General features: G+C 52.4%; 1 protein-coding gene across 1 annotated transcript; it reads left to right on the top strand.

The window, feature by feature from the left end:
- The first annotated feature begins 5,065 nt into the window (after window positions 1-5,065).
- Window positions 5,066-18,933, top strand: TAGLN3 (transgelin 3). Its single transcript, XM_025477859.3, has 4 exons — window positions 5,066-5,351; window positions 6,443-6,617; window positions 16,610-16,712; window positions 18,460-18,933. The coding sequence occupies exons 1-4, from the start codon at window positions 5,172-5,174 to the stop codon at window positions 18,599-18,601; spliced, it is 600 nt and encodes a 199-aa protein (XP_025333644.1). The 5' UTR covers window positions 5,066-5,171; the 3' UTR covers window positions 18,602-18,933.
- Window positions 18,934-20,814: the final 1,881 nt, after the last annotated feature.

A 20,814-nucleotide genomic window follows, 5' to 3' on the forward strand; every position in this document is an offset into this window, starting at 1 on the left:
GTGGAGGAGAGGAGGGAAAGAGCCTTGGGCAAGGCTGAGCTTTGTAAAGCATGGAGACAGCAAGGAGAACAGGACTCGCCACACAACCATTCAGGGCCCAAAGGGAATGTGCCAAATGTTCATTAAATTTGAAACTGTTAAAAAAACAAAACCCAAACAACTCTTATTTTCTGAAGGAAAGAAGATGGTGGAATGTAAATACAGCTTTTAAAGATTCCCTCTAAGAGTACATCCAAAGTCATTTTTTAAAAATTATTTAAAAATTTAAAAAAATAAAGTCATTTTTAATTTAGAAACGTAATCACATGATATGCATAGTCGGTTTGATATTTTAAAACGTGGTGCTCTTATGCATTTAGAGAATATACCTAGGAAAAGGCAAGCAATTTTTCTTTTTTAACCAAATGTGTCTTTTGAAGAAATTATCCTTCCACACATTTGGGCTTTCCGAGTCTTGCTGACAGAAAAACTTTCTTCTACTAAAAACATAAATAAATTAAAAATAAATAAATTAAAAAAAAATAAGCTCAAATGTCAGTTTCCCAGGGAAAGCCTTTCCCAACTCCTTTCCACCTCTTTTTTCTAATAAGTTTGTCCCTGGTCCACTGTGCTTTCTCAAGAACAGCATTCTGTTCTCCCCCCTTTTGGTAGAATTTAAGTGCTTTGAGATTCTCTGGTATATTCCAACCTCCCTCTCTCAAAGGACCACTGAGGTCAGGAGCTTTGTTTTGACATGGCTTATCCCCAGGCACCTCAGACTGTGAGGTGACTCTGATCTCACAACCCTGAGATCATGACCTGAGCCGACATCAAGAGTCAAGGACGGACACCCTACCTCTCTCCTAGCTTTAACGCGTGCAGACGATTCAAGTCCATTCCTCCATTCCAGATCTTTGTCTTGAGGTCCAGATCCACAGAACCACGTATCTAACGAACTGGGATGGATCGTGGGCCCCCAGACTTAGTAAGTACAAACCTTGTTACCTTTCGCGTACATGTGCCTCCCCGAATACAAGTCCCTTTACAATAAATGGCACCACTTTAACCTACTTTACAGGTCAAATTTGTGAGTCATTCTAATCATCCCCTTTTCCTTCGCCCAAATCAATTGGATGATTCTCTTTTCCTGCGATAAAACTAAAAACCTCTTGTGTAAGTCCAGTGGTAAACAAAGCCAATAAATACTTACAATTAACCAGCTTTCCAGAAAAACAAAACAAAACAAAAACAGCCTGATTTATAAATTTGCCAACATCCATGGCATTAATACACCTGTTAATGACTGGTTTGAAGCTACCTCTATGCTGTCACTGAATACAACAAAGCTGGGAAGAAATGGCCAGTAGCACACCATTACATAGTGTATACACCAGAGAGAGACAATAAACATAATAATATCCCCCAAAGCACAGGTAATAGTAAAACGTAGCAAAATAAATTAGGAAGTGATCCATTTTGAGTATTTAACATTTGTAATGTATTTAATTGTAAGTTTACATAATTTAGTTGCTTATAATGGTTAAGTGACAACTGGCTCTCAAAATCCTGAAAATTTGACCATGGGCACTTGCAAACAGACTACTTCATGGTCTAGTGCCTGTCTGACAGCCAAGCCTTATTTTTCTTCCCATAGGTCTCTTGCCTTTAATCCTATGCTTTGTTGTTACTAGAACATTTTCACTGCCTAAATAAGCTGCCTTTGCCAAGCCCGTTCCTGAATTCCCAATCTCTCCTGCTTCACCCCATCCACCTGGCAAACGCCCACTCATCTTTTGAGGTTTAAAGTCATCTCATTTGTAAACCTTTTCACCAATCCCTACCTCCTTCTTCTAGGTATCATCGTACCTGAGTACCTTGTGCATACTTTTAGCATGATACCTGGCTGGGACTTATTGTTTACAAGCTTAACCTTGCTTCTAGACCACATTGCCATGTCTCATGCATTTTTGTACTCATATACATAGGCCCTTTATTTTTTTTTTCGAAGATTTTCTTTGTTTTATTCATGAAAGATCCAGAGTGCATACATACACAGGCCCTTTTTTTTTTTTAATTTTTATTTATTTATGATAGTCACAGAGAGAGAGAGAGGCGCAGAGACACAGGCAGAGAGAGAAGCAGGCTCCATGCACCGGGAGCCCGATGTGGGATTCGATCCCGGGTCTCCAGGATCGCGCCCTGGGCCAAAGGCAGGCGCCAAACCGCTGCGCCACCCAGGGATCCCCATACACAGGCCCTTTAAAAAAGTTGTTGAGGGACACCTGGGTGGCTCAGTGGTTCAGCATCTGCCTTTGGCTCAAGGCGTAATCCCGGGGTCCTGGGAAAGAGTCCCCCATCAGGCTCCCAACAGGGGCCTGCTTCTTCCACCGCCTGTGTCTCTCATGAGTAAATACAATCTTAAAAAAAAAAAAAAAGATGTTTTTGAGAAACTGAACAGTAGAAGCACTCAGGAAATGGAGGGTTGAGCCCATTTCTCCGAGGGATCAAACATTTTTTTCTCTGTAGATTGCTGGACACTGCTAACCTATTGCTTGCTGCGGCCCCCACTCTTTGCCACTGTATCTTCCCCAGAACCATGAGCTCAATCAGGCACTTAAAGCACCCCAGCTGTTTTGTCACAATGAAAGGAAATCTTTGGATACAAATGATCTGCACAGTACAGTCAGAGAGAAAGAAAGGAAGGAAGGAAGATAAATGCACAGTACATCTTATAGACTTGTTTCTAGCTTTATATAACCAACCAACCTCTTCCTTAGAGCAATTCCAGCCACAGAGAAAGTAACATGCCTTCTGTTCGGGCCTCCGTTTCCTTAGTCAAGAGTTGGAATTGACCTTACTGCTGTCACCCAAGTGCAACTTAGTGACTTCCAAAATTCTGCTGACAATTTCCCTGCTCCAAACTCTGCCCCTGAGCCCCAAATCTCCAGAGACAGTTCTGTCGTCTTTAGAGCTTCTTCAACCGATGATTCCATGCAGCCTCAAGATCTGCATTAGTCAGGCCTTGCTGTGCCTTTTTCTATACCTGCTGCTCTCCTAAAAGTGGATTCTCTTACAGCGCTCTGTGTCTCAGGGTTCTCTCTCAAGCAAACCTCCCACATGTCTACTAAGTGATTACATTTTCAGTAGCCCAGGCCCCAGCTGGCAGGAGATTTCTCTTAATACATGTAATATTGAAGGAGTCATTCCCTGCCTAGCTTCTGACCAATTTTGCCCAGGCACCAGGATTACCTTTACATACACCAGAATTGCTTTATCTAATATGCCTGAGTCAATTGAACAATCCATCCATCCCAGGGGAAAGAATTGTATTTGATTCCTCTGTGGTGCAGTGGTGCAGTACTTGGCACAATTAAGCACTCAAAAAATATTTGCTGAATGAACCAAAAGAATGCATTTTTTTAAAGATTTTATTTATTCATGAGAGGCCCAGATAGAGGCAGAGACATAGGCAGAGGGAGAAGCTGGCTCCTTGCGGGGAGCCCGATGTGGACCTCGATCCAGGACCCCAGGATCATGACCTGCACCAAAGGCAGACGCTCAACTGCTGAGCCACAGTTGAGGCACCCCAAAGAACGCTTTTTTGAGTGTTTTTCTCAGAGAAAAAGTACTCCGAGGCATACACAATGAGACCTTACCAGGTGGCTTAGTTAGGAAGACAGGCTGCTAAGCCCCTTAGTAGTTACAAAAATTTCAGGCCAACTTAGGTCTAAGTTGATTAGTCCCAGGGTCTTGTTTCATCAAATACTGGTGGCACGTCAGTGGGGCCTGCCAGGTCCTTAACTAAAATAAACAGATGAAATGTTTACACTCTACCCAAACCTTTCACTCTGTGTGCTCTCGTTTAATTGATTTCTCACACTCTCAGTATCTTCTGATTAAAAGTAGTATTAAAAGGGTGCATCCTGGGCAGCCTAGGTGGTTCAGCCCAGGGCCTGATCCTGGAGACCCGGGATCCAGTCTCACGACGGACGGGCTCCCTGCATGGAGCCTGCTTCTCCCTCTGCTTCTCTCTCTCTCTCTCTCTCTCATTAATAAATAAATCTTTTTTTTTTTTTTTTAAAAAGGGTGCATCCTTCCGATAAGTCAAACTGAGGCACAACAGTCTCCCCACCAGGATGGAAGTTTCCGGATGGAATCTGGCTGGCAGCTGGCAGCTGAACAAATGAATGCTTGCAGCTCTCAGCCCCTCCCTCCTGTCCAGCCAGACAACTGCTACCTCTGGGCAGAGGGACAGAGGGAAAGTGGTTGGGCAGCTCGGGGGCAGGTGGACTGCGGACAGAATGGGCCCTCCCCCCAGGCCCAGGCCGGGGGTGCCCCTGCAGCTGTGAGCTGCTCTGCTAGACAATCGGCCCTCCCCCCACCTCTACCCCCACCCCCGTGGGGTGCTCCGCTAGACAATAGGCCCTCCCCCCACCTCTACCCCCACCCCCACCCCCGTGGGCTGCTCTGCTAGACAGTCGGCCCTGCCCCCCACCTCTAACCCCTCACCCCCCTCCCCCTCCCACCCCAGGAGGGGAAAGAATTGTGTAGCCAGAAAGAAGCTCTCAGCGGGGGCGAGGCGGGCGGGCTTGAGTGACACCGGGGGTGGGGGGGGCTCCTAGCAGCGGCCCCCACTTGCCCCTCGGGTGCGGGGCGGGGGGACACTCCCAGCGGCTCCGGGGACCATTCTGCGGGCGCCGCGCAGCATCCGCAGGTGACCGTCAAGGCGGCCTGCCCGCCTGCCAGTTCGTGACCTGCTCGTCCACCTCCGCATCCCTGGCTCGCAAAGTGCTTCTGCAGCGGGGCGGGGAGGGGGGGGGGTGTCGACCACCCCCAGCCCCGTGCTGCGGGGAGAGGCGCTGGGGGGGGAGCTCGGCCTGGTGGTGCGCCCGCGTGCATCGTCTCCACTCACCCGTCGGTAGGCGGGACCGGGAGGGGAGGGGCGGTCCAGCCCCCCCCCCCCCCCCCCGCAGCAGGGCTTTATTCTGGAGTCCCCGGCGCGTGGCCGCGCGGTCCTGCGCGCTGGTAGCCGAGGCGCCGGGGGCTCCATTGGCTCCGGGATCTAACCCCGCCCGCCGCCCAGCACGTCCGGGCCGCGCTCGCGGGGCGCGGGGCGCGGGGCGCGGGGCCGCCGCCGCTATTGTGTGGCTGTGGCTGCGGCTGCGGCGCGGGGCCTCCGCGCTCCTCCCGAGATGGCGAACCGGGGCCCGAGCTACGGCCTGAGCCGCGAGGTGCAGGAGAAGATCGAGCAGAAGTACGACGCGGACCTGGAGAACAAGCTGGTGGACTGGATCATCCTGCAGTGCGCCGAGGACATCGCGCACCCGCCCCCCGGCAGGGCCCACTTTCAGCAATGGTTAATGGACGGGACGGTAAGGGCCGGCGCGGGCCCGGGGCCCCGGGGCTTCCTGGCGCTCGCTCGGGGCACGGCGTGGGCGTGCCGGGGACCCTGCGCCCTTCCCGGCAGCCCGGAGCAGCCCGCAGCACTCCCCGTCCCCATCCCCATCCCCATCCCCATCCCCATCCCCCCGAGACCGGGCAGCTGCCCCGGGACTTAGTGCCAAAGGGGAAGCCTTTTGCATTGAAGGGAAGCCCGGGAAGGACCCCCATCAGGATTTCTCCAGCCTCTTGGTCCATCAGCTCCGGGAGGGGTCGTCCTTCCCCAGGCCCCGGGGTTTGGGTTAGTTACAAGGTGCAACAAAGGAAGGGATGGAGGACACTAACCACCCCCCCCTCTTCCTTTCCCTTCCCTTCCCGGGGCCCTGCTGCCTGGAGGCAGTGAATGTCTGATGAACACATGGGATCTCCAGAAACCGAAGGGGATCCTTGCTGGACCCGATGCTCTTGGGCGCCTGGGGGTTGGGGCCTGCCGAGGGGAACGGGCCCATCCCGTCTGCAGGCTGCCATGCACGGTTACATAACAGCTGTGTGTCGCTTCGGTTGGGTTGCCCAGGACCCGGGTTCCAGGCATTCGGGAGTCCCCGGTCCAGTCCTGGTATCCGTGGCTGGCACACAGGGGATGAGTTACGGAAGCCTCATTCGGATCTGCCTTTCCATAGAGGACATAGTAATAGATTCTACTATTTGACTTCTCCTCCCTCCCTTGGAAGTCTGGACCCCAGGCCCCATCCCCCATATTGTTCCCTATTTGTAGACCTGCTTTCCCTCCGCCAGAGAAAGGCCAGAGAAAGGCCCGGAGGAGCAGGGCGAGAAGGGGATGCCTGGGCTGCAGCACCCACTGCGGTCAGGAGCAGCCCTGGGAGCCAGGCCAGCTGGGGCTTTGGGATGTGCTGTGGGAACCGGGCCACCCAGCCCCGAGCCGAGCCGGGGCCTGCATGGGGTGCCAAAGACTTGCCGCTGCCCAAACCTGTGAGGCGTGCCCTGTGGGGCCTGGGATTCCTCTGCCTCAGCCACCGGTTCGTACAAAGGGAAACACTGATACTGGCTCCCCTTCCCGCTTCAGGTCCTGTGCAAGCTGATAAACAGTTTATACCCACCCGGACAGGAGCCTATTCCCAAGATCTCAGAGTCGAAGATGGCTTTTAAGCAGATGGAGCAAATCTCCCAGTTCCTAAAAGCAGCAGAGATCTACGGGGTCAGGACCACTGACATTTTTCAGACGGTGGATCTGTGGGAAGGTAAACAGCCCCGGGGCCTTGTTCCCGTCCCCCTCCACGTCCCCCCCTCCTCTGTGAAACCTGCTCACACTGTTCTTGCCTGCATCTGCCTGTGTGTGTGTGTGCACGTGTGTGTGTGCACTCCTGGGGGGGGGTTATCCGCTGTGACCCCACCCCTTCGGGACATTCTATTGCAAAGGGTCCCCTCTGAGGGAACACACACCCCGAGGCCATGGCAGGGTCGGGCAACTAGCAGACACCGAAGCCTCTGAGGACAGGAAGCCAATAATGGTTGCAGGGATGGCTTTTACTGCTCTTACCCCTCCCACAACGTACTCTTGCACAAATGGTAGCTACTGGAAGAGAAGGGAGGTGGTGAGCACGCTCCTGACTCACCAGCGGCAGGGCTTCCAGACAAAGCCGCCTGGCGCAGCTCTGTCTTCCAAGCCCAGAAATCCAGAGCACCCCAACCTCTTACCGGGCTCGGTGACTCTACTTCCCAGATATGTATTCTGCTCAGAGAGTGTGACATGATTTTTGTTTCTTTCACATTGGTGACTTAAGAAGTCTTATGAGGCATAAAAATCAAATCACATTTCCGGACATATTTAATAATCCACCGTTGTCGGGGGACATGATGTGACTGGGAGACTGTGCCCGAGAATTTGGGACCCACGGTCACAGCGCCTAGAGGTGCCCTTGGGCCCAAATGCTTGTCGCCTGCGTGCAACCGTGTAGGCCCTGGGGACAGACTAGGTGAAGGCGGGCTGCCAGGCAGGCCCTGCTCTCGGTGCCCGCTGCCACTGGGTGTTGTCAGTGGTCCAACCAGTAGGATGCCCGGGCTGGTGGTATTTCCTGTCTCCTTCACTGGTGAGTTGTTAAAATCCTAAGACACCAACCAGTGTACCGCGCTCTGCCAATGCCTAGCAGCGCAGATCTCCGGGCCTGCGGGTCCGGCCCTGGGGCCTGGTGGGCGCTCGCCTCCAAGTCCTCCTGGACGTCACACTCCAGGCTTGTGGGGTCTGCTCTTTAGATCAGAGCTATGATGTTTCCCCCAGCTGATAACGAGAGCCCCTGCTTGTGGACATTTTCCCATGCAGCGGGCCTGGTGCGAGGGCCAACCCGCTCTCCTAGGACTGGTGACGTGGTGTTTTCCGGTTTCCTGGAGGATGGAGCAGAGGCTTGTCCACGGTTACCACGTCCGATGACTGGCAATTAGCAGCCAAGGCTCATGCCCCAACTCTGATGCCAGAGGATGGGCCTCAACCAGTGCACCCCACTTCGGGCAGGAGGCTCCCTCCTTCACCTGCGCCCGGAGCAGGTTGTTGGGCCCTAAGTGACTGAGGGGAGGAGGAGGGGGAGTCGGGGCTGTGTGGGACAAAGGATGGAGCCCCTGCACAACGGGGTTCATGTGACTAGAAGGGTGAGCCCCCCCCCCAGTATAGGAAGCGTGTAGGAAGAGGAAGAAAGCAGAAGGTCTATGGGACGCGGGGCCCCTGAGTGTGCTCTCCTGTCCTTATGGGACTGACGATGTTTTTACCTGCCGAAGACTAGGCAGGTAAACACCATACCCGGAAGGCGCTGGCAGTGAAGGGGAGGGGAGGGGTGGGCGATGGCCCCTGATGAACAGAGCAGGGGAGGTCTACACCGCCTGCCCCAGCCCTTTAGGTTAATGCTTCTTAAGAGAAGGGGGGGCGGGCGTCAAGAAGCGTGAGAGAAACTGTGGTAGCCCGAGGTAGGGTAGTGGCCAGGTGGGCTCCAGGCCAGGTTAAGGCTTCTAGAAAAGAGGAAACGAGGCTGACACTGAGGAGTCTCATCCCTGGGGCGCAAAGTAGGAAGCTTAAAAGGAAGAGAAGGAGACTGGCTCCAAGGGCAATGTGGCTAATGTGGTAGAGGGTGCCATGGCCAGCAGCGGCAAAGCAGGTGCTCAGGAGTGTCCAGGTGGCCTGCAGGGGCCCCAGGGCCCCCAGTGGGACAGTGAGGACGGAGGATCAGGCCTGGTCATCCCGAGCATTAGTGGCAATTGGTGCTCAGGGCGCTCAGGGTGCTCAGCGCACTCAGGGCTCTCAGGGCGCTCAGGGTGCTCAGGGCGCTCAGGATGCTCAGGGCGCTCAGGGTGCTCAGGATGCTTAGGGTGCTCAGGGTACTCAGAATGCTCAGGGTACTCAGGGCTCTCAGGATGCTCAGAGTGCTCAGGGTGCTCAGGATGCTCAGGGCGCTCAGGATGCTCAGGATGCTCAGGGCGCTCAGGATGCTCAGGGTGCTCAGGGCTCTCAGGATGCTCAGAGTGCTCAGGGTGCTCAGGATGCTCAGGGTGCTCAGGGCTCTCAGGATGCTCAGAGTGCTCAGGGTGCTCAGGATGCTCAGGGCGCTCAGGACGCTCAGGGCGCTCAGGGCGCTCAGGATGCTCAGGGCGCTCAGGGCGCTCAGGATGCTCAGGATGCTCAGGGTGCTCAGGGCGCTCAGGGGCTCAGGGTAGAGGACAAGGCCGGAGGCGCAGGTACCACGCGGTGCGGCAGGAGGTGGCGAGGCGGGGGCCTCCGGCGGAGGCGGGAGGGCCGGGCCGGGCTGGGCCTGGGTGAGGCCCTGGGGACGCAGGGAGCCGGGCTGGGCCCTCCGGGCTGTGCGCGCCCCTGCGTGGCGCTGAGCAGGCGAGAATCAAAGGGACGCCACGAGGCGGGCGCAGGCTGCAAGGAGCTGGGCCGTCTCCCCGCGTTCTGCAGGGCGACTCCGGGCGCTGCCCGCGGCCCCCACGCTGCAGGCCTCCGTGCCCCCTGCCCGCCTCCCTGCTGGCATCTGCCCAGGAGCCTGCGCGCCCCCCTCCCCCCCGTGGCCCATGTTGCTCTGATGCTGTGGGTGGATAAAGCTGCTGGAGGCCTTCTCATGTAGGGCTTGGGGTTTTTTTTAGAGACACAGAGGCCCCCGGATGGGTGGACCCATTGTCCTGGAACCCCTTTTCCAGGCACAGTGAAATGTGTGAAATGGACTTGGAGATACCAGAATAAAGGGACTCGGGCTTTGAAAAGGAACCCAGGGCAGAATGGCCCAGAAAACAAGCCAATCCCAGGGATATGAGAGACAAAGCTCCTGGAGGTCCCCTGGGAGGGAGGGAGAGAGGGAGGGAGGGAGGGGGAGCCATCTCCGCCAGGGCTGGGGAAGAAGTGAGGGCCGCTTGGAGCCTGGAGCAGTCTTCCTCTTGGATGAGGGAAGGCCACCGCCTGGCACCTTCTGGATTTGCTGTGGGCACGGGAAGGGGCAGCAGTGGGGCCATCTCAGCTGTCCATGACTCAGGACAGCGCTCCGGAGGTTGACGTCAGTGTCTTTCCTGTGCAAGGAAAGTGGGAAGGGGAAGAGAGGGGAGCAGGAAAAGGAGGTGTGCGTGTTTGTGAGAGAGAGACAGAGACAGAGACAGAATGAGCGAGAACACGTGGGAGCTGGGGAATGCGCTGGTCCAAAAGACTCAAAGAAAACTTACCCTGGAAGCTAGTAGAAGGCAGGTTTCTGAGTCAGAAGCGAGATGGCCTACTTCACACCTCTCCTCCACCCCTCATCAGTTAACTTTTTTGAACTTCGATTTTTCTCATATAAAATGGGGGGATTTTTTTCTCTGTAAAATGGGGGAATAGTATCTATCTCACAGGGTTGACATGCGGATGGAATTGGATGATGCGTTAGAAGTGCGTAGCGTAGTGTCTGGCAATATAGAGCATTATACGCGGTGGCAGTGTAAAAGGTACTGTTGTCATTGGCCTGTCCTTTTTAGGACAAATGGGAAATGAGGGCAGCAGGAGCAAGGCTGGGAAGGCACAGATTCTGTCTTGGGACAGATGGACTCCGTTAATGGTTTCACACAGAAGCCGGTAAGGTCGCCTGGATGACATCTGCCCTCTATCATCTGGGGTGTCTTTGGTGCATTGGCCATTCTCTAACACAGAGGGACTGGCTTTGCCTTTTTTGACATTTTTCTATCTTGTAGTCATTACCCTCTTGACGTCTTTCCCCATATTATGTCGCTTTGCCAATTCCAGACCCAGAAGATCTCGGTGCAGTGAAAAGAGCATGAGTTTGGAGTCAGGAAGATGGTCCAAACTCTTTAGCTACATCCCAGCATTGTGAGCTCTTAGCTTCCAAGAGCCTCAGTTTCCTTCTCTGTAAATAGGTCTAGTACCTTCCTCAGAGGGTTCTTATAAGGATTAAGCGTGTACAATGCCTGGCTAATGGACACCTAATAAATGTTCGTTTTTTCTCCAGCTTCAAGACCATCAACAACTAACCTTTGGGTTTCTTTGCCTCGCCACATGCTGAGCAAGCATTAGACATGTAGAATTCTAGAATATCAGAGCAGGCAAGACTCTGATAAGGCGATTGTCTGATTACTTTTCTCAGTAGTCCTACTGACAGGGATCTTGGACCCGTGGTTTTGCCCTCTCCCAGTTCCCCTTGCGTGATGACCAGGAGTTAGGGGGGAGTACGGTTTACATCGGGGGGTGGAGTACCTGTAAGGTCCAAGTATATTCTCTGGGGAGGTGACGCTGTGTGTGTCATTCCTTAACAGCAAAAGCAAAGAAACATTTCACCCAGCCTGAGAGACATTTTGGGATCTTGTGAGGTACTTGTAGTGACTTGAGTCATCACACATGCCTGTTGCTGGCAGCCTCCTCTTTTGTCAGCTCAGTTACCCCAAGGTCTGCTCGTGATCATGTTTGGCAGGTTTCCCCTTCAGCGGTGGTTCTCAACCTCCAGTCTACATCAGAATCACTCGGCGGGCTTAGGGAAACGCACCCCAGGGTTTCTGAGATATTAAATCTGGGGTAGGACCCAGGAATTTGCATTGCTTACTAATTTATAGGTGACTCTGCTTCTGCTGGCATGGGAACCCCGCTTTGAGAACCACTGCCCTGCAGAGTGTCTCCAGGAAGGCAAGCAACAAAAATCCATACAACTCACAGAGCAGGCCCAACCTACTCTTGGACATTTCTCCTTTGACTGTAGCAACAGTTTCTCTACCATAAATAGAGAATTGGGGCCATGCCGAAGTTATCACTCAGGTAAATCAGAAATGATCCCAGAAAAGATGAAAAAAGAAGCCAGTATTCCAAAAGTAACAAAGACTAGTCAAGACTGATAAAAAAAAAGGAAGTAGCTCTGAAGCAAAGAGTTTTGCCTGAAAACAGTAAAAAATGTTTAGTATTGAAAATAGAGCGTTCAGTCTGACTTACCTGACCCAGTGACCTCTCTGTGGTCTTCTTTCTCTTCTACCCTTTCGATTATTTTTTCTTTCCAGAGACATGCATAAAATATCACAAAAGTGATAAAAAAAAAATTCAAGAGAACAAAATCCTTGTTTAAGTGTCCTTATGGTAATTGCACTCAAACTTTATGGGTAGTAAGGTTGCCTGGCGGCTCAGTTAAGCATCCGACTCTTGATCTCAGTTCAGATCTTGATCTCAGGGTCGTGAGATCAAGCCCCACATTGGGCTCCATGCTGTCATGGAGCCTCTTACTTAAAAAATTAAAAAAAAAAAAAAAACATCCTGGGTTGGGGAAACAGGGAACCTAATGATACCCTTGCCCCCCGCCCCCGGAGGTTATCATTTCGTAGTTTGAAGTGCAAGACCACACTGGGGGAAACACTGCTCTGTGATAATGCAGGAGGGAGGGCACACTCAGGTGTCAAGACCCCCGAGAAGAGGTCTGCCAGGGTAGACAAAGGAGGCTACTGTACTATACGACTGTCGCATTTTCTAGAATTGTAAGTATAATATTAGCGCCTCCCATAAGAGGAGACGAGGAGAGGCCGGCTTGCGGGATCCAAATGCTGAGCTGTTAATGTTACATTTGGTACCTCCTAGTCCGTACGTCACTTCTCTTTTTAAGAGCAGTGATCTCCATTGTAGGTCACTATCAAGGACTCAGCATCTAGAAAATTCCCAGCACTTCCCAACTAGTTGGTACTTCTTTTAGAACCATTCTTTTTGTTTTTTGTTTTTTGTTTTATTTTTCTTGGAAGAATAGCCCTGAGCAGTGGTTTTCGAGCTGTCTTGCCAAAATATCTAGGGGTAGCTTTCAGGGAGCAGAGATTCCATGCTGCCAGACTCTGAGCTGGCTCCCAACTTGGATCAGAGCCCTTCCAATTATTGACTTTACCATTTGATTCCATGGAGGATCTCTCTGAAGGGAGGCGTTATTGCCTAAGGAATGTCATGTAATACTCGCCATGTGCCAGACGTTGCGATGTTTTTAAAAAGTGGGGAAAAAAAAAAAAAGTGCTGGAGCAGTGCTTGCCTATCCATCTGGCTGTTTCAGAATCATCCCCAAAGATTGTTCCAGAATCTGAATTTTTAACATGCTCAGGTGTTTTCGGATGATCAGTCTGGTTTGACAGTCATCATGTTTCTGGAACTTGCCTGATAGTGTAAATCACCCGAGGAGCTTATTAAAAATATAAACTTCCAGGCTTCCCTCCAGGCCTGCTGAATCAGTCTTTCAGGGGAATGATGTCAAAATTCATATTTTTAAAGCGATTTCCCCTGCAGCATCCCGTAAATAGCCCAAGAGGCTTGGGAAACCTCCTTCTGAAATGCCGTTTTCTAGGCAGATGGTGACAAGATTCACAGAGCTTCCTTGACCTCATTACTCCTTTAGCCATTGAATATGTGGCCCCTGGTTGCAGAAGTCAGCTCCCACAAACGGCCCCCTCCCTGCAACAGCATGTGATCTGGAATTCTGAACTGGGAAGAGACAGGAAGCTGGGAAAAGGCCCTCGTCCTTTCCATCAATCCCCGAGCGCTGGGGCTCCGCATAAGGGACGTCTGTGAGAAAGTTCACCAGGCATGAGCGGAAAGCAAGCTGGGCAGAGTTAGAGAGGCAGATTTCTGCTCAGTGTTTCCTAGAATCTTGGCAGTGATTAATTTGATTGGCACATATGTTGGCAAATTGAACTCCAATAAAAAAATTTTTTTAAAAATTTGATTGGCACATGGTTGGGGGACTCTAGGCTCCAACTCTTCCTCTTGTTTTAACCTTATTTGGGTTAAGACCTGGAGAAATGATTCCAGACAACAACACTCAGACTTTATGGTCCTTGGGGTTGGTACCCTTGAACTAATGGGGACCAAGAACCGTGACCGGGTCTTGTCCCCTCAATGCCTACCCTCTAACCTGGCACTGAAGCAACCCTTGCCACCCCTTCATATCATCTCGGATCATCAAGAAACATGCCATCCCAACCAGCCTGTGATGGGGGACCATTGGGAGATGGTGGCCTAGTGGACTGTTGGTGGACTTTGCATTCTGACACCTGAGCTAGAGCCAGGCTCTGTTTTCCTTGCTGAGTGACTCTAGGCTGGTTAGTTAACCTCCTGGATTAGTTTTCCCATCCGTACACCAGAGGGAATAATATCAACACCACTGGGTTGAGGTCATGTATAATGAAGTGTCTAGCCTAGAATTTATTTCAAATCTCTTGCCTCGGGACCTTTCTTAAGAAAAGCTCCTCCGGGGCACCTGGGTGGCTCAGTTGGTCAAGCGCCTGCCTTCGGCTCGGGTCATGTCCATCCAGGTCCTGGGATCGAGTTCCAAGTCCAGTCGGGCTCCCTGCTCAGTGAGGTGGTTGGCTTCTCCCTCTCCCTCTGCCCCTGCCCCCTGCTCGTGTTCTCTCACTCTCGAAAAAATAACTAAAAACTTAAAAAAAGAAAAAGAAAAACTTCCCCCATGTGGTCCTGTCGGATACAGCCCCCTTCCCTAGCTTCTCCTGCTCCCAATCACGGAGTTGCTCCCTTTTCCGCTCTCCAGGATGGGGATGGGGGGTGTAAAGAGCTCTGGGTTGCTGGGTGTCTGACCCTTGCCCCCAGCTCTTTCCCCTCCTCCCTGCTGGCCTCCTGTGGTGTGTACTCCAGCTAGGGGCTGGCGGAGGAGGCTGGGGAGGTCGGGTCGGTGCTCCTGCACAGCTTGCCGCTGCACCCCGGGGGGCTCTGGGGTACTGTCCGTGGCTGGATTGCTGGGTGTCTGGCTGCACATTCCCCCAGCTCCTGGGCCCACCGGCCTGGCTCTTTCCAACCACCAGAAACAGATGTCCCGTGTGCTTCTTGTACAGAGTCCAGATGCGTGGCCTACCCTACGCTTCCTGTGCTTAGTCATGGTCTAGCGTCTTTCTGATAGCTCACGATTTAAGAGCAGCCCCTCTCTCTGCCTCTTTCCAGAATGATCCTTCAGAATATCATCACTGCAGCTCTATTTAAAAAAAAAAAAAAAACGGGTGGAGGGAACACATTACACAGTGACAATTACAGAAAAGCTCTTATCTATGGAGAGAAGTCATTCTCGGAGCCACCTGCAGGCTGGCTCTCTGGCGTGTGGCCTCCTCCGGCCATCTGCTGCCCAGCACTCTGCTTCCAGCGCCCCAGCTGCTCCCTGCACCCCGGGGGGGGGGGGTCTCCTGTGACAGCATGGCCTCCCCTCCCCGCACTGGGCCTCAGGATCCCCGAAATTGCTCTGTGGTTAATGGGGAGGGGGGAAGGAAGGGAAAGAAGGATGTGCTGTCTCTCTCCCCCTTTGAATAGATGCACATCCTGAAGTGGAGTCCGTGGGCCTCAACTGCTTACTCCACCAGAGTCCCACCCCGGGCCGCCTTTCCATCTGCCTTTCTCCTGTGATTCTGAGGTCCCTGGTGACCCAGCTGCGGCAGCCGGCTGCACGGACCACAGATGGTTCCCTCAGTGCAAAGAGGGCCCTCCTTTTTTTTTTTAAGATGTATTCATTTATTTGAGAGAGAGGGAGTGTGCATGCATGGGCAGAGGGGCAGAGGGAGAGAAAAATCTCCAGCAGTCTCCCCGCTGAGCACGGAGGCCCCCCCAAATCCCTGCCAGACCCCCATCCTCCTACCCCCCACCCCCCACCCCCGCCCTGTGCAAGACAGAGCTCCATCCCAGGACCCTGAGATCACCACCTGAGCCGAAATCAAGAGTCCGATGCTTAACCGCCTGGGCCCCCCAGGTGCCCCCAAACAGGGCCTGTCTGTGTTTGTCCTTAACTTTCACAGCTTTGCCCCCCGCCCCGCTGAACACCCTGGGCCGCTCCAACCCCGTGCCTTAAACTTTGCTCTCCACACTTGTGCCCTGCGTGGATCTGGCCCTAAATCAGGGCCAACGATGCAGGAGCGCCTTTCCCAGTCCAGGGCAGTGGTCAGCTGGAAGGGAGGAAAGGAGGTGGGAGGACAGGCTGACCTGGGGGGCCGGTTGCCTTCTCTGTGGGTTCAGTGTCCCTGAGCTCCTCAGGTGACACTGCCTCCCCTCCCACCGTGTGAAGGGCACACCACACCTCTCTCTCTCTCTCTCTCTCTCTCTCTCTCTCACACACACACACACACACACCTGCAAGCCAGCTCTCTATTATCTCCATTTAGCTCCTTCCAAGCTACACAACAGAAAGGGCCTATCATCTGTGTCACATCGAGTGCTTTCTGTCATTTGCTTTTCTTCATGTTCTGGCCGCCAGCCCAGAGCCAAGTAAGTACTCCGTCAGATGCACAAGGGTGATTTTAGACCCTTTTAACCCAGAAAAAATAAAAAAGAGAGGAGCCAACCTGGGGTTGGGCACAGTTAATCCATCCAAGACAAATCCTCTTCTGCCAACCAGCTCTTGAGCCTATCCCCAGGATTTCCCCTTGCCACAGCCTGTAGAACCCACCGAGGCAGGGGCCTCTGCCCAGGGCGGGGACCTACGTATATATCTGAGCACGTAAGAGTTTGGAACGCTTTATTCCTACAGCAGCTATGAAAGGATGAGAAACTGGGCAAGTCCTGTAGAGACGAGGCAGGTGATTTCTGTTCCTTCCTGGGAAGCTGTGCTATGGTGAGCTTCAGGACTTTGAGAACTATTTGCTATCCCTCCCCCTTGGATGGGACCACCTACAGTCTCCTATCAGAACTTCCTTCCCAGAGGGCCAGCCCTATCCTAGATTCCTCTGGAAAGCCTGACACCGGGTTGGCTTTACTCTCTTTGTTGACTTGCAGGGAAGGACATGGCAGCTGTGCAGAGGACCCTGATGGCTCTCGGCAGCGTTGCAGTCACCAAGGATGATGGCTGTTACAGGGGAGAGCCCTCCTGGTTTCACAGGTGAACATCCCTTCCTGCCTCCCTGCCCCTACCCCTCTCCCCTGCAGCAGAGGATGATTTTTACAAGCGAGGGCATCTGAAGCCCCAGAGGCTATTGCAACACGAGCCCTCAGGAGCAAGCACTCCTGTCCCACAGCTGATTCCCGAGAGCAAGGACAGGCCCATGCTGCCCTTGAGGCCAGCAGCCTGCCCGGGGCCGACATGGTTGAGTGTTTCCTGCTAGAGACCTGGACTCTTCTCCAGCTCTGGCCATATGCGCTTTCTCCAGAGGCTGAGCAGGACTGACTGGCTATTCTCAGAGGTGGCTTGAGGTCTGAACTTGGTTTTATTATGATCTAAGAAGCCCCAAGTCAACTTACTTATTCTGCTTTTTCCTGCACTCAGTGAAGGGACAATATGTCCTGCTGTCCCAGTGAATTTATTGATAATAGTCACTCTCACTTTCAAAAGTGGCCTGGCCCGGATATTGTATTATGTGGTCACGTCCGTAAAGGATTTATTTTGTTGTTGTTTTCAGGGGTAGGGGAAGCAACGGAGCTTGAACTCAACACAATAGCTCAGTGGGCAATGAAGACCAAAGAGCACTTTGTAGTAAATAATTGGCCTTACATTTCCCTCACCCCTCTTTCTTCTTCTAGACAGTTATAAAAAGGTACCAGTTTGTGTCATTTTAAATGAACCTGGTTTGAAAACTTCCTAGATACTGGCATGTTGAAACTCTGGATTTAGTCCCAGCTTTGTCAGTGACATACCATGGTTTCTGACACACAAAACCAAAATTACTGTCTGACTCTTTATTGAAACTTGCTGACCTCTGGTTAAGAATGAGACGTTTTTCCTCCTGACTCTTAGGTCCTGCAGCTCTACAATGGGAACATTGATACTTGGCCCTACACAGGGCAAGGCAGAATGGAATTAATGGCATGCTTTGTAAGAAGAGCTGTTTGTAATTTTCACAAGGGCTTGAGGTAACTGTAAGAGAGTGAGTGAGAGGAAAAGTTGTCTGAGGGTTAAGTCCTCAGAGAGAAAGCCACTGATTCTTTCCTGGAAATTCTGAAAAATCATCTGGATTAATTAATCATCTAAGGAGTAGAGAGCTCATGTATCATGGAAAAGCCCACTTGGAATAGGGCTATAGCTCATGATAGGTCAAGAGATTGGGGTAGAACCATAGCTCAGGGTAGGAACATAGCCCAGGGTAGGACTATAGATCAGAGTAGGACCATAGTTCAAGGTAAGGCCATAAATCAGGATAAGACCATAGCTCAGGATAAAACCATTGCTTGGAGTAGGGCCATAGCTTGGAGTAGGACCATAGCTCAGGGCAGGGCCATAGCTTGGGGCAGGGCCATAGCTCAAGGCAGGACCATAGCTCGGGGTAGGACCATAGCCCAGGACTGGATCATAGATTGGGGTAGGGCCATAGTTCAGGGTAGGACCGTAGCTCGGGGTAGGGCCATAGCTTGGGGCAGGGCCATAGCTCAGGGCAGGACCATAGCTTGGGGTAGGACCATAGTCCAGGATTGGACCATAGCTTGGGGTTGGGCCATAGCTCGGGGCAGGGCCACAGCTCGGGGCAGGGCCCTCATTCCTGCCAGTACTGTAGCCCAGTATAGGGCCTCCTGCTCTATTTGGTGGACCTCGTGTCTGTCTGGCGGCCCCCAGGAGAGCCTGTCTAACCGCGTGTCTTGCGAAGGGTTGGAAAACCGTCCGCATGACATGATTCCACCCCACTTCCTCTGCCCAGGAAAGCCCAGCAGAATCGGCGAGGATTTTCAGAGGAGCAGCTCCGCCAGGGACAGAACGTCATCGGGCTGCAGATGGGCAGCAACAAGGGGGCCTCCCAGGCCGGCATGACGGGGTACGGGATGCCCAGGCAGATCATGTGAGAGGCTGCCTCCCGCCTCCCCGGAGGGAGCATGAAGGTTCCACACACCGTCTCTGTGATAAAGAAATAGTTAGTCACCTTCCGACCTTCTCTTTCTCCGAGCCTCCCAGTTTCTGGTTTTTGCAAGTGCCGCATTTCCGCTGAGAACCCGCCTTGCCCCCCGCCACCTGTGTCCCCGAGAACTATGCAAAGACTCCGCCTCCTCTCCCCCAGCTCCTTCCTAGCCCGAGCCTCCTCTGGTCCGATTATTTATTTATTTATTTATTGGCCAAAAATTCCCCTCCTCGACTTCTCTGAACACACCTAATAAACAGATTAGTCTTGTGTCTTCAATGTCAGCATCATTCTCGGTCACCATCGGGCCTTGGCCGGCAGGGCTGGCCTCCACACACTCCAGAGATCGGGGCCACGGGACTAGTGAACAGTCTCTGATTGCAGGTGCAGAGATAGAGGGTAGCTGGGAGGACGCTCTAAGAAGGTTGTGTTGCACGTCTTGGCAGTGGCCGTAGAAGTTCAGGAATGGCTTTGCCCACTTTGGCCACCGAAAGCCATGGGTTCAAGACCAAGCAAGCTCTTTGATCCCCTTGGTCAAAGTTCTGACCTTGTGCTTATGATGCTAGGCCCTGTGGGGGGCACCGGCATGAGCAGACGGAAACCCCAGTTCTTAAGGGACTCTCCTATGGATGCCCAAGAAGCGTTCTCTGGGTGGGTGGTTTTATGAAATGGATGGGTGACAGCGGAAGGGAAGTGCAGCTCTCACGTCTGTACCAATAACCTTCCCCCTGCACATCGATACAGTTTCTTCAGAAGCCTGGAGTTAGTTAGGGGCACTGCTGATTGCTCCCTTCCACTCACTTATGGGGCCGAGATCCCTGAGACTGTTGGAAATTGCCTGAGACTGAGATCTAGCTGAGATGGGATAGGTTCTAAAGATCCCGTGAGCCACATAAAAATTAAGAAGGCTAATCAACCCGAGGGCCACGACGTAATCTTACTCTTTCCTACCCGTAGAAACGGGGGAAGAAAGTGATGCATTTAGTAAGAAAAGAAATAAAGCGTTGTTCATGTTCAACGGATTGCTCAGGAGCAAGAAAAAATAAAAATAAATGAAACTATAGATCTTGTCGCCCTCTAAGAGTTGGGTGGTGCCTTTTCAGACTGTTTTCTGCAGTTCCAGGGTTCCTTGGAGATTTCTATGGGCTCCCCAGGAGGGTGGGCAGCACTGCTTATAGAAGCCAGAATCCCGGGTCCCTATTCCTTCTTTAGTGAAAACACCACGGATCTTATCTATTTTACATGTTAGGATTTAGCATAAGATTTTTTAAAACTTCTAATGTTTTCAAACACACACACACACAAGAATAAAAGCTACAATGAAGGAAATGAGCCTGAGTCACCTAAAGGACCTAATGTGTCCTGTAGGAGCCCTGTTGACCCTGACAGCCACTGGTGGGTTGTCTGTTCCTGGAAAGATGTCACATGACCACGACGGCCAAACCAGGACCTGAGAGTTTCCACAAAAGCAAGAGAGACCGGCTTGATGGATCCCAAAAAAAGTGAAATAAAACTGGGAGGGAATTCCTGGAGAGAGAAGGTGGTCAGGTCCCTGGCTGGGATTGGGAGCAAGGGCATGGGACACGGCCTCCATCAGCGGTGGGAAAGGCTTGTGAGACCCTGGCAGGCTGGGCCTGTTCTGTGCCCCCACCGCCTGGCTCCACTTCTGTTGTGCCAGAGACACAAAGAGGCAGAAAAAGTGAAATCAGTAGCTGCAAAATCCCAGGGCAGTGCTTGAGGGCAGACAGGAGAAGGTGACAACGTTGATAGACTTGCTGGTACCCAGGCATTTCCTCCTCCCAGCCGGAGCCCCCCAAGCCTCTCAGGCTCTCACCTCTGACAATGCATGATGACTGCCTGGAGATGAGGCTGTTAAATAAATTGAGGCCCTGTGAGGGGATGGACAGGAGGTGTTCTGGAGTCCTAGGAGTTAACACCTAATGAATGAGAGAGCCCAATTTGTAATCCCAAAGACTACCTGCCTCAGTGTAGTATTTCCAGCTCCCAAGAATCACCAGAAGCAATCCAACTGAGGCCTGAGGTTTTTTTTCCCTCTTTCTCCACTTTGTATTTGCAATCAAGGTTATCCACAAATAACCTCAGGGCAATGTGAGCTCTTGGGCAGCATCTGGAAGTATCCCAAGGAACACAAGTACTGTT

This window comes from Canis lupus, chromosome 33, assembly GCF_003254725.2.
Source record: "Canis lupus dingo isolate Sandy chromosome 33, ASM325472v2, whole genome shotgun sequence".
Taxonomy (NCBI): Eukaryota; Metazoa; Chordata; class Mammalia; order Carnivora; family Canidae; genus Canis; species Canis lupus.

Bases quoted from the DNA above. Each gene is read 5' to 3' on its own strand.
- TAGLN3 (XM_025477859.3), top strand. From the start codon at position 5,172: ATGGCGAACCGGGGCCCGAGCTACGGCCTGAGCCGCGAGGTGCAGGAG. The intron at 5,352-6,442 runs GTAAGGGCCGGC...TTCCCGCTTCAG, and splicing joins AATGGTTAATGGACGGGACG to GTCCTGTGCAAGCTGATAAA. The intron at 6,618-16,609 runs GTAAACAGCCCC...GTTGACTTGCAG, and splicing joins GACGGTGGATCTGTGGGAAG to GGAAGGACATGGCAGCTGTG.